Source organism: Mesoplodon mirus (genome assembly GCF_964341445.2).
Source record: "Mesoplodon mirus genome assembly, chromosome: 11".
NCBI classification, from domain to species: domain Eukaryota; kingdom Metazoa; phylum Chordata; class Mammalia; order Artiodactyla; family Ziphiidae; genus Mesoplodon; species Mesoplodon mirus.
Genome location: NC_138987.1, coordinates 69,114,492 through 69,128,733, shown reverse-complemented (window position 1 = coordinate 69,128,733; position 14,242 = coordinate 69,114,492). Strand labels below are relative to the sequence as shown.

Below are 14,242 nucleotides of genomic sequence, written 5' to 3'. Positions count from 1 at the left end.
GTCTTGTGACCTGTTTTTTTTTTAAGGACACATTTTTAATAGCTGAAAAATCTCTGATAATGAATTAGGGTGTTTAGCAACACTGAGAATTAGTTATCTTATTTTTAAAATTCAAGACTAAGAATTTGAGAATGAAGAGTCTATTAAAATGAGGTTTATCTTGATAGGCAAATCAAACTCATACTGCTTGACATGTCTTGAAAACTGATTATATTGAGGGGTGTACAGCACATGTACTTAAAAATGACACTGGACTGTCTTTTGTTCTGAGCCATGCCACTTACTGAAATTGTAAATACATTTTTCACAAAATGCATTGCCAATTATTACCATCCCTCAAAGCAATAAATTGTGACAGTTGCTTTTAATGTTTGTCAGCAACTGTTTTCATTTCTTCAGATATTTTGAATAGTTACACTAATAACTAACTGTTATTTGGTGAATATAAAAAAAAATAGATCTGTATATTAATTGTAGAATCTCCATACTGAAACAATTATTTTCCAAACACTTTTATTTTGGTCAATAATTCAAACAACTGCTTAGGTAAAGCATTTGAACACTGTGTCCTTTGTTTAAGGAAAAAGTTCACCTTTCTTTTTTGTGCAAAGAAATATTATTTCAATCATAGTTCAGAACTGCCAGGGCAAGAAAGTATAAAGCAGAATCATGTTAAGGAAAAAAAAAAAAGATCATGAGGAGTCACTTAAATATGTATTTTTATTTGTAACAAGTATTAAACTGTAAAGTATTTTTGTACAAATTTAATACTTTAATAGCATGGTATTTATCGTCTATGTATGGTTTTGGGGAATTAAAAATTGTTGCAAATATTTGTATGAAAAAAAAACCCTCTACCAAATGGAATAAACAGTGATTTTAAAAAGCCAAAAGAAAAACTTTTTTTTTTTTTTGGTGCTTTGAATATATTTTAGTGTTCTAGACTGAGCCCTACACAATACTTATAGTTACATAATTTTCTACAGGGGGAAGATTTTGCCATAAACTTGAAAAGCAACATGGAAGAGCAGGAAGAGCTTAGGTTTTGAAATTCGATCTGGACTTGAAGTCCAGCTCTGGTACTCACTCAGTGGTGGCATAAAATTTAATTACTGTGAGTCAGTTTCCCCACCTATAATACTGAAGGTCATATCTACATTCCAGTACTTTCATGAGAAGAGGTGTGACACATATGTGAAAATGCTAAAACAGCCTGTAAACAGGAACACCTCCAAGACTAATGGTACATTTACTTTAGGTGACAAAGCTTGATCTTAACTCAAGGATCACATCTACCCTGAGAACATTATATGTATCCTATAAAATACATTTTCAAAAACTATTAAAATGTATAAATTTTAATCATGCTATCTTAAAAAAGAAAACAACTATTACCTTATAGTCCCAACGTTTTCATTTTTGCAGATTGCCTAGCAGGCTTTGTAAATTCACAGGAACAAGGCAGGATGTCCATTCTTGCCACTTCTATTTAACAGTATGACAAGGAAATGAAATAAAAGGCAACTAGATTGGAAAGGAAGAAGTAAAACTCTACTTGCAGATGATACAATCTTGTGTATACAAAAACCTTAAGGAATCCACTAAAAAAAACCTATTAAAACTGATATGAGTTTAGCAAGATTACAAGGTACAAGATCAATATACAAAAATCAATTGAATCTCTATACTGTAGCAATGAACAAACCAAAAATAAAACAATTGCATTCTATAAGGCACAGGAAGCTCAGCTTGGTGCTCTGTGATGACCTAGTTGGGTGGGATGGGGGGTGGGGTGGGATGGGGGGTGGGGTGGGAGGGAGGTCCAAGAGGGAGGGGATGTAGGTATACATATAGCTGATTCACTTCATTGTATGGCAGAAACTAACACAACGTTGTATAGCAATTGTACTCCAATAAAAAAAAAGAAAACAATTATATTCTCATAGGATCAACAATAAAATACTTAGGAATAAATTCAATAAAAGTATAGAGTAGGTGTGGAAGATGGCAGAGTAAAAGACCCTGAGCTCACCTCCTCTCATGAGCACACCAAAGTAACAACTATCTGCAGAACAACCATCTGTGAAGACTGGAACCTACCAGAAAAGATCTTCTACAACTAAAGATATAAAGAAGGTACCACAACAAGACAGACGGGAGGGGAGGGCTTGAAATATAATCAAATCCCATACCCCACAGGTGGGTGACCCACAAACTGGAGAATAATTATACTGCAGAGGTTCTCCCACAGGAGTGACAGTTCTGAGCCCCACTTCAGGTTCCCCAGCCTGGGGGTCCAGCACTGGGAAGACAAATCCTCAGAGCATTTGGTTTTGAAGGCCAACAGGCCTTCACTGCAGGAGCCCCACAGGACTGGGGGAAATAGAGACTTCACTTTTCAAAGGGCACACACAAAATCTCACACACACCAGGACCCAGGGCAAAATCAGTAATTTGATAGGAGCCTGGGCCAGACCTGCCTGTTGGTCTTGTTGACTGTCCTGGAGAGGCAGGGGGATGGCAGCAGCTCACCCAGGGGGACACAGACACTGGTGTCAGACATTGAGGAACATTCAATTGCGTGAACATTCCAGGTGTCTGACATGTTGGATCATTAGCACCAAGATCTGGCCCCATCCAACGGCCTGAAGGCTCCAATGCTGGGATGCCACAGGCCAAACAACTAACTGGGTAGGGACACATCCCCACCCATCAGCAGACAGGCTGCCTAACGACTTCCTGAGCCCACAGCACCAGCCCCTCCCACCAGGAAGCCAGCAGAAGCCTCTAGACCAGCCTCATCCACCAGGGGGCAGACTCCAGAAAGAAGAAAGGTACGATCCTGCAACATAGGCCAGACCCCACCCTAGGACTCGTTGGCCCCCTGCCCTGCCTACTAGCAGGCTAATACAACCTTCCAGACACTCTGGACCCATGACCAGCTGTCAGGAATGGCCCCTGACAACACCAGCAATCTGAAATGAGCTCTGAGATCCCTGGGCCCTGCAGTCAAACTCCAGGAAACACCTCTAACTGCTAGTAGTCTGGTACTACTCCCAGGGTCTGGCTTCACCTCTCAGTGGGCGGGCAACAGCCCCAGAGTTTTTGGGACCCTGATTCTGCTCACCAGTGTGCCAGCACTAGCCTCAGGGCCCATTAGGGTTCCACAACCAGCCACCTCATGACCAGGCCCCTCTAAAGAGCAGCCAGCAGCATCCATGCAAGGCAGGGCTGTGCAAACAACCAGACTAGGCACCAACCAAGCCTTCCATACCACCCACATAGCCAGCCAAAACAGAAAGATCCATGCAACCCTCTTAGGGGGAACCTCTAGAGCATACAGCTTGGGTAACGGGTGGAGTGCACTGCTGGGACACATAGGACATCTACAGAGGGCCACTTCTCCAAAGATGAGAAACGTAACTAACTTACCACGTACATAAAAATATAAATAGCAATAGACAAAATGAGGTGGCAGAGGACTATGTTCCAGACCAAGAAACAAGATAAAACTCCAGAAGCAGAGTTAAGTGAAGTGAATAGGCAATCTACCCAAGAAACAGTTCAGAGTAATGATCATAAAGATGATCAAAGAACTCAGGAGGAGAATGGATGTGCAGAGCAAGAAGTTAGAATTTTTTAACAAAGAATGAGAAAATATAAAGAACAACAAAACAGAGATGAAGAGTACAATAACTGAAATGAAAAATACTCTAGAAGGAATCAATAATAGACTACATGATACAGAAGAGTGGATCAGTGACTGGAAGACAGCGTAGTAGAAATCACTGCTGCTGAACAGAAAAAAGAATGAAAAGAAATGAAGACAGTTTAAGACACCTCTGGGAAAACATGAAGCACATTAATATTTGCATTATAGGGTTGCCAGAAGGAGAAAAGAGAGAAAGGACCCAAGAAAATATTTGAAGAGATAATAGCTGAAAACCATCCTAACCTAGGAAAGGAAACAGTCACCCAAGTCCAGGAAGCACAGAGTCCCATGGAGGATTAACCCAAAGAGGAGCACACCAAGACACACTATAATCAAAAGGACAAAAATTAAAGAGAGAATACTAAAAGCAGCAGGGAAAAGCAACAAATAACATACAAGGGAGCTCCCATAAGCCTATCAGCTGATTTTTCAGCAGAAACTCTGCAGGCCAGAAGGGAGTGACACAATATATTTAAAGTGATGAAAGGGAAAAACTGACAACCAAGAATACTCTACCCAGGAAGACTCTCATTTAGATTTGATGGAGAAATCAAGCTTTACAGACAAGTGAAAGCTAAAAGAATTCAGCACCACCAAACCAGCTTCACAACAAATGTTAAAGGAACTTCTCTAGGCAAAAAAGAAAAGGCCACAACTAGAAAAAAGAATTATGGAAGGAAAAAGTCCACCAGAAAAGGCAAACATATAGTAACGTTAGGAAATCATCCACACACAAAGCTAGTAGGGAGGCTGAAAGATAAAAGTAGTAATATCACCCATATCCACAAGAAGCAGTTAAAGGATACCTAAAACAATTAGATGTAAAATATATCAAAACAGTAATAGTGAGGAGAGGAGAGTACAAATGCAGGGTATTTAAAATGCATTTGAAATTAAGAGAACAGCAACTTAAAACAATCAGGTATGTATACAGACTGCTATACAAAAACTTCATGGTAACCACAAACCAAGAATCTAAAATAGATATACACACAAAAAAGAAAAAAGAATCCAAAATAAAACCAAAAATAGTCATCAGAGCATAAGAGAAGAGAACAAAAGAAGAAAAGGGAAGAAAAAGACCTACAAAAACAAATCCAAAACAATTAACAAAATGGCAACAAGAACATACATATCAATACTTACCTTAAATGTAAACAGACTAAATGCTCCAACCAGAAGACACAGACTGCCTGAATGGATACAAAAACAAGACCCATATATATGCTGCCTACAAGATACTCACTTTAAATCTAAAGACACATACAAAGTGAGGGGATGGAAGAAGGTATTCCACAAAAATGGAAATCAAAAGAAAACTGGGGTAGCAATACTTACACCAGACAAAATAGACTTTAAAATAAAGACCGTTACAAGAGACAAAGAAGGACACTACATAATGATCAAGGGATCCATCCAAGAAGAGGATATAACAATTGTAAATATATATGCACCCAACATAGGAGCACATCAATGTATAAGGCAATATTAACAGACATAAAGGAGAAATCAACAGTAACACAATAATAGTGGGGGACTTTAACACTCCACTTACATCAATGGACAGATCATCCAGACAGAAAATCAATAACAAACCACAGGCCTTAAATAACACATTAGAACAAATGGACTTAACCCATATTTTTATAGCATTCCATTCAAAAGCAGCAAAATACACATTCTTTTCGAGTGCACATGGAATGTTCTCGAGGATAGATCACATGCTAGGCCACAAAACAAGCCTTGATAAATTTAAGAAAATTGAAATCATATCAAGCATCTTTTCCAACCACAACATTAAGAGGCCAGAAATCAACTATAAGGAAAAAAACTGCAAAAAACAAACACGTGGAGGCTAAACAATATGCTACTTAACAACAAATGGATCACTGAAGAAATAAAAGAAAAATAAAAAAATACCTAGAGACAAATGAAAATGAAAACCCAATGATCCAAAACCTATGGGATGCAGCAAAAGCAGTTTTAGGAAGGAAGTTTATAGTGATACAAGCTTACCTTAGGAAACAAGAAAAATCTCAAATAAACAACCTACCATTATGCTTAAAGCAACCAGAGAAAGAACAAACAAAATCCAAAGTTTGTAGAAGGAAAGAAAGCATTAAAAATCAGATCAGAAATAAATAGAGACCAAAAAAAATCAATGAAACTAAAAGCTTGTTCTTTGAAAAGACAATCAAAATGGATAAACCTTTAGCCAAACTCATCAAGAAAAAGAGATGGAGAGCCCAAATCAATAAAACCAGAAATGAAAAAGAAGTTACAATTGATACCACAGGGATGCAAAGGATCATAGAAGACAGCTATGAGCAACTATATGGAAATAAAATGGACAACCTAAAAGAAATGGACAAATTCTTAGAAAGGTAAAATCTCCCAAGACTGAACTAGGAAGAAACAGAAAATATGAACAGACCAATTACTAGTACTGAAAATCAATCAGTAATTTAAAAACTCCCAACAAACAAAAGTCCAGGACCTGACGGTTTCATGGGTGAATTCTACCAAACATTTAGAGAATAGTTAACACCTATCCTCAAACTATTCCAAAAATTTGCAGAGGAAGGAACACTTCCAAATACTTCCTGAGACAGTGGTCTCAGGGTGAGACCCCTGTCACCCTGATACCAAAACCAGACAAAGATATCCCCAAAAAGAAATTACAGGCCAATATCACTGACGAACATAGATGCAAAAATCCTCAACAAAATACTAGCAAACTGACTCCAACAATACCTTAAAAGGATCATACACCATGATCAAGTGGGATTTATCCCAGGGTGCAAGGATTTTTCAATATCTGTATATCAATCAATGTTAACAAACTGAAGAATAAAAAGCATATGATCATCTCAATAGGTGCAGAAAATGCTTTTGACAAAGTTCAACACCCATTTGTGATAAAAATTCTCCAGAAACTGGTCAAAGAGGGAACCTACCTCAACATAATAAGGGCGATGTATGACAGACCCACAGCTAACATCATATTGAACAGGGAAAAGCTGAAAACTTCCCCTGTAAGATTAGGAACAAGACAAGGATGCCCACTCTCACCACTTTTATTCAACATAGTTTTGGAAGTGCTAGCCACAGCAATCAGACAAGAAAAACAAAGGAGTCCAAATTAGGAAGAAGTAGAACTGTCACTGTTTGCAGATGGCATGATAATATAGAGAGAAAATCATAAAGATGCTACTAGAAAACTACTAGAGCTCATCAATGAATCTGGTAAAGTTGCAGGATTCAAAATTAACGTACAGAAATCTGTTGTATTTCTATACACTAACAATGAACTACCAGAAAGCGATATTAAGGAAACATTCCCATTTACCATAACAACAAAAAGAATAAAATACCTAGGAATAAACCTATCTAAGGAGGCAAAAGATCTGTACTCTGAAAACTATAAGACACTGACAAAAGAAACTGAAGATGACACAAATGTAAAGATATACCACGTTCTTGGATTGAAAGTATCAATACTGTTAAAATGGCCATACTACAAAAGACAATCTACAGGGCCTCCCTGGTGGCGCAGTGGTTGAGAGTCCGCCTGCCGATGCAGGGGATACGGGTTCGTGCCCCGGTCTGGGAGGATCCCATATGCCGCGGAGCGGCTGGGCCCGTGAGCCATGGCCGCTGAGCCTGCGCATCCGGAGCCTGTGCTCCGCAACGGGAGAGGCCACAACAGTGAGAGGCCCGCGTACGGAAAAAAAAAAAAAAAAAAAAAAAAAGACAATCTACAGATTTAATGCAATCCCTATCAAATTACAGAACTAGAACAAAAAAAATTTTAATTTGTATAGAAACACAAAAGACCAAAATAGCCAAAACAAGCTTGAAGAAGAAGAACAAAGTTGGAGGAATCACGCTCCCTGGCTTCAGACTATACTACAAAGCTACAGTAATCAAGACAGTATAGTACTGGCACAAAAACAGAAATATAGATCAATGGAACAGGATAGAAAGCCCAGAGGTAAACCCCCGCACATATGGTCACCTTATCTTGGATAAAGGAGGCAAGAATATACAATGGAGAAAAGACAGTCTCTTCAATAAGTGGTGCTGGGAAAACTGGACAGCTACATGTAAAAGAATGAAATTAGAATATTCTCTAACACCATATACAAAAATAAACCCAAAACGGATTAAAGACCTAAATGTAAGACCATATTTTAAAACTCTTGGAGGAGAACATAGGCAGGACACTGTCTAACATAAATAGCAGCCATACTTTTTTGGACCTGTCCCCTAGGGTAGTGGAAACAAAAGCAAAAATATACAAATGGGACCTTAATAAGCTAAAAGCTTTTGCACAGCAAAGGAAACCACAAACAAAATGAAAAGACAACCTACAGAATGGGAGAAAATATTTGCGAATGATGTCACTGACATGGTATTAATTTCCATAATATGCAGACAGGTTATAGAGCTCAATATGAAAAAAAAAAGAACCCAATCAAAAAATGGGCAGAAAACCTAAATAGGTATTTCTGTGAAGAAGACATACAGATGGCCAACGGGCACATGAAAAGATGTTCAACATCGCTAATTATTAGAGAAATGCAAATCAAAACTACAATGAAGTAATCACTTCACGTCGGTCAGAATGGCATCACCCAAAAGTCTCCAAATAATAAATGCTGGAGAGGGTGTGGAGAAAAGGAAACTCTCCTGCACTGTTGGTGGGAATGTAAACTGGTGAAGCCACTATGGAGAACAGTATGGAAGTTTGTTAAAAAACTAAAAATGGAGTTACCATATGGTCGAACAATTCCACACCTGGGCATATATCCAGAGAAAACTCTAATTCGAAAAGATACATACACCCCTATGTTCATACCGGCACTATTTACAGTAGTCAAGACATGGAAGCAACCTAAACGTCCATGGATAGATGAATGGATAAAGAAGATGTGGTATGTATATATATACACATATATGTACACACACACACACACACACACACATACATATAATGGAAGATTACTCAGCCATAAAAAAAGAATGAAATAATGCCATTTGCAGCAACATGGATGGACTTACAGATTATCATACTAAATGAGGTCAGACAACAATAAATATTATACGATATCACTTACATGTGGAATCTTAAAAAATAATAGAAATGAACTGATTTACAAAACACAGACTCACAGACATAGAAAACAAACACGGTTACCAAATGGGAAAGGGGTGGGGATGGATAAATTAGGAGTTTGAGATTAGCACATACACACTACTATACATAAAATAGATAAGCAACAAGGACCTATTGTATAGCACAGGGAACTATATTCAATATCTTTTAATAACCTGCAATAAAAAAGAATCTGAAAAAGAATATACTATGTATCTATAGATATAGATAACTCAATCACTTTGCTTTACACCTGAATCTAACACATTGTAAATCAGCTATACTTCAATTAAATAACAGCACAAAGCTATACTCTGAAGCTATAAGACATTGTTGAAAGAAATGAAAGAAGACATAAATAGAAAGACATCCCATGTTTATAGATCAGAAGACTTAATATTGTTAAGATGGCAATACTCCCCAGATATACAGATTCAACACAATCCCAATCAAAATGCCAGTTGGCTCCTTTGTCAATAAAATTGACAAGCTGATCCTAAAATTCATACGAAAAGCAAGGGATCCAGAAGAGCCAAAAAATCTTGAAAGAGAGGAGTAAATTGAAGGACTCACACTTCTTTCTTTCTTTTTTTTTTTTTTTTTTTTTGTGGTACGCGGGCCTCTCCCGTTGCGGAGCACAAGCTCCAGACGCACAGGCTCAGCGGCCATGGCTCACGGGCCCAGTCGCTCTGCGGCATGTGGGATCTTCCCGGACCGGGGCACGAACCCACATCCCCTGCATCAGCAGGCAGACTCTCAACCACTGTGCCACCAGGGAAGCCCAAAGGACTCACATTTCTTGATTTCCATTTTTTTTTTTTTTTTTGGCTGTGCCACACAGCATGTGGGAATCTTATCTTAGTTCCCTGACCAGGGACTGAACCTGCACCCACTGCAGTGGAAGCGTGGAGTCTTAACCACTGGACCACCAGGTAAGTCCCCACATTTGTTGACTTCAAACCTGCAAAACTAATGAAGACTCATGGTGCTGGCAAAAGGACAGATGTTTGGATCAATGAAATAGATAGAGAATCCAGAAATAAACCCTCACATTTATAATAAACTAATTTTTTTTTTTTTTTTTTTTTTTTGTGGTACGCAGGCCTCTCACTGCTGTGGCCTCCCGCGTTGTGGAGCACAGGCTCCGGACGTGCAGGCTCAGCGGCCAGGGCTCACGGGCCCAGCCGCTCCGAGGCATGTGGGATCCTCCCGGACTGGGGCACGAACCCACATCCCCTGCATCGGCAGGCAGACTCCCAACCACTGCGCCACCAGGGAAGCCCAATCAACTGATTTTTTGACAAGGATGCCAACACAATTCAATGGAGAAATAGTCACTTTAAGAAATGGAATTGGGGGCCTCCCTGGTGGCGCAGTGGTTGAGAGTCCGCCTGCCGATGCAGGGGATACGGGTTCGTGCCCCGGTCGGGGAGGATCCCATATGCCGCGGAGCGGCTGGGCCCGTGGGCCATGGCCGCTGAGCCTGCGCATCCGGAGCCTGTGCTCCGCAACGGGAGAGGCCACAACAGTGAGAGGCCCGCGTACGGAAAAAAAAAAAAAAAGAAATGGAATTGGAAAAACTGGAGAGCCACATGCAAAAGAATAAAGTTGGGCTCCTACCCCACCATAAAAAAAAATTAACTCAAAATGAATCCAAGAGCTAAGTGTAACACTTAGCACTATTTAACTCTTGTAAGAAAAAACAGGAGTAGGACTTCATGACTTTCGATAAGCACTGGTTTCTCAGATGTAGCACCGATGGCACAGGCAATAACAACAACGAAAATACATACACTGGGCGTCATCACACGTAAACAATGTAAACACTGTAAACAGGGTTTCTAATGAGACAGGAATGTAGAACAGATTAAGAGCTCACACTCAACAATAAAAAGCAAAATAACCCAATTGTTAATTGGACAAAGGATCCGAATAGACATTTCTCTGAAGACATGCACATGGCCAATAAGCACACAAAAAGGTGATCAACATCACTAGTCATAAGGGAAAAGCAAATCAAAACCATTATGTCACTTCATATCCACTAGGATGGTATAATGAAAAAGTCAGATAATAACAAATGTTGGCGATAATGGAGAAACTGGAACCCTCACACACTGTTAGTGTAAGTATAAACTGGTACAGCTGCTTTGGAAAAGAGTTTAGCAGCTCCTCAAAGGGTTAAACATCGAGTTACCATACGACCAGCAATTCCATTCCTAGGTATACACTTAGAAGAAATGAAAATATATACCCACACAAAAACTTGTACACAGATGTTCATAGCAACATTAGTTATGATAGCCAAAAAGAGGAAACAACCCACATGTCCGTGAACTAATGAATGGATAAATTCAACGTACCATATCCATACAGTGGAATATTTCATAATAAGAAGAAACGAAAGCCTTCCGCCTCATTGCACTACTGAAAGCAGGATGGGTCATCAGCAACTCTACTAGAGCTACCTGCAAAAATTCAGCCAAGGTTCCTGTGATCTCGCCACATCAGCTCAAACCAGCATGGTCTGATCTGGGAATATTACCTCAATATATGCCGCCACTTTTTCCATCAGTACACGAAAGATATAGGCTTCATCAAGCTGGATAAAATGATACTCCTTGAATGGATTATCCAAGACATATACCCAATAAAAGAAATAATGCTAGTTCTTTGTACATAATTTCTTTTTAAACTTTAAAAAAGGGAGAGGGATGAAGCACTGTTACATGTTGCAACGTGGATGAAGTCTGAAAACATTATTCTAAGTCAAAGAAGTCAGTAACAACGGATCATATATTGTATGATTCCATTTATATGAAATGTCTGAAATAGGCAAATCAATAGAGACAAAATAGATTAGCAGTTCTAGGACTGAAAGGGAAAAGGAATTAGAGCTAAGAGGTACAGGATTTCTTTGGGGGATGATTAAAATGTTCTAAAATCAATTGTGTTGTTGGTTGCACAATTCTGTGAATTTACTAAAAGCCACTCAACTACGTAAACGGGTGAACTGTATGTGAATTACATCTCAGGAAGGCTTTTTTTTTTTTTTGCGATACGCGGGCCTCTCACTGTTGTGGTCTCTCCCACCGTGGAGCACAGGCTCCGGACGTGCAGGCTCAGCGTCCATGGCTCACGGGCCCAGCCGCTCCACGGCACGTGGGATCTTCCTGGACCAGGGCACGAACCCGTGTCCCCTGCATCGGCAGGCGGACTCTCAACCACTGCGCCACCAGGGAAGCCCAGGAAGGCTATTTTTAAAACACTGGGATAACAGGTAAATTTTTCCTAACTTTTTCTTTTACCATTTAATAATAAATAAAACTCAAAAAAATCAAATCACTGAGAGGAAAAAAAATTTTCAAAGTGGAATATCTTTAAAACAATATATTCTCAGAAGAAATGATAACTATGTGACATGATAGACATATTAGCTAATGCTACAGTGATAATTATATTGCAATATAGAAGTAGTGAATCAACATGATGCACACCTTAAACTTACCCAATGTCCTATGTCAATTATATCTCAAATTAAGAAAACAAAAACCAAAACCAATGTGCTTCCAGCTCAGCAGGAACTTCCAGGAAAATGTACCAGGTAGGTCCAGGCAGCAGTGACGGAGCAAGTAGCAGCCTTGTGAGATGACCACTTTGCAGAAGACACAATGTCCTAGAATATGTGTTAACAATTTGAGAGATATAATTACAGTTTATCTTTACCACTGCTTCAACCCAATGGCAAAGATCACCCACAATGATGATTGAATTTAATAAGGCATTATTCTAAAAATAAAACACTTTTAAAAGTACAGGTTTTTAAAAAATATACATATTTTCCCCTCATATATGACCAGTGCTGTCAGTTCTCCTGATGACAGATGTCAAAATCACTAAGGTTTTCGTTGATGAAATGATTTTAAAATATCTGCTAACACAAATGTCTTAAAATAAAACTCCAGTTAATAGACATCCTCTTTTGTCTTGATCCTTTGAAGCTATGATGTTCATTTTGTGTTGAATGGAAAAAAATAGACAATTATTTTGAGCAATCTGAAATAAAACTAAGTTTCTTGATTATCTGTAGGTTTGAAAAGTTGCCTGGGGGTTAAACTATTTAGTCTCAAATTCTGAAGTTTAGAAGACACTTGTGGAGATGATTCTTCCACCTGTTGGAACAACAATAAAAATAAAGTTAATTTTATAAAAATATAGTCAGTCTACCCTGTGTAATTCTATTCCCTCTGACTGCTTCTCAGAAGACATCATACATTTTCCCACCCCGTGGAAGCCTGGAGCAGACCAGAGCAATCAGCTGTCATCCTGCTTTTGCTCATTGTCGTAACGCCACTACCCACCTCCAGGACCGGCATGTAGAAGTGACTATTTGCTAACTGAGTACATATATTTAATTTCTAAAAGTATGGACAGGGTCCACTACATAATTTGGCAGTGCAAAATTAAAATGTGGGCCCCTTGTTCAAAAATTAAGAATTTCAAGATGGCAAGCAGAGAACATTAAAACAAGCATGGGTTCCTTCTAAGCACAAAGCCCTGTATGACCGACTGCCCAGCCTGCATGTCCACGACGCCAGCTGTAGGTGTGGTTAAGACGATACACTGCAAGTACACCTCAAGTATACTCTTGGTACTGTTAGTGATTCCCAAGCACCAATGGACCAGTACAGTCATGAAGAAGACTCACCACCACAGGGAAAAAGAAAAATTAGCAAAATTCAACTCATCATTCATCATGCTAAATCTGTTCAATTTAGAGGACGGTGATGGTTAATTTCATGTGTTAACTTGGCTAAGCCACAGTACCCCGATATTTGGTTGAATAATACTGTTCTAGACGTTTCTTTGAAGGTATTTTTTAGATGAGACCAACATTTAAATCAGCCGACTGAGTAAAGTGGATTACCCACCATAATGTAGGTGGGCTTCATCCAATCAACTGAAAGCCTTAACAGAAAAAAGACTGACCTCCCCCCAGGAAGAAGGAATTCTGCCAGCAGACTACCTTCGGAACTTGAAATGCAACATCAACTCTTCTCTGAGCCTCCTATCTGCCAGCTTACCTGCAGATTTTGGACTCTACCAACACCAGCCTTCACAATGGCATGAGCCAACTCCTTAAAATAAATTCAGATAGATAGGTTAAATTAAATAGCCTAGAAAGATAGAAAGATAGATAGATAGATAGATAGATAGACAGATAGATGGAGACACGCTATTGGTTCTGTTTCTCTAGGGAACTCTGAGTAAGACAAGGACTATCTTTATTCAGGGACTATGTGATTATGTCTTTCCTAGCTTTTTTTTATTTTTAAGTAAAAATGTCATTTTCTTTCAAAAAATTCTGGAAA

At 39.0% G+C, this 14,242-nt stretch overlaps 1 protein-coding gene across 3 annotated transcripts in view; it reads right to left on the bottom strand.

The window, feature by feature from the left end:
- Nucleotides 1-10,771: 10,771 nt before the first annotated feature.
- HELB (DNA helicase B) overlaps nucleotides 10,772-14,242 on the bottom strand; it is a 36,009-nt gene continuing 32,538 nt past the window's right edge. For 2 of the 3 annotated variants that reach the window (XM_082635783.1, XM_082635785.1), the window contains 2 exons: nucleotides 13,955-14,008; nucleotides 10,772-13,042 (listed from right to left, as the gene is read on the bottom strand). In XM_082635783.1, coding sequence (XP_082491909.1) covers nucleotides 12,938-13,042; nucleotides 13,955-14,008 — 159 coding nt within the window. In that variant the 3' untranslated portion in view covers nucleotides 10,772-12,937. The remainder of the gene's footprint in view (nucleotides 13,043-13,954; nucleotides 14,009-14,242) is intronic. The other variant, XM_082635784.1, reaches the window with a different exon arrangement.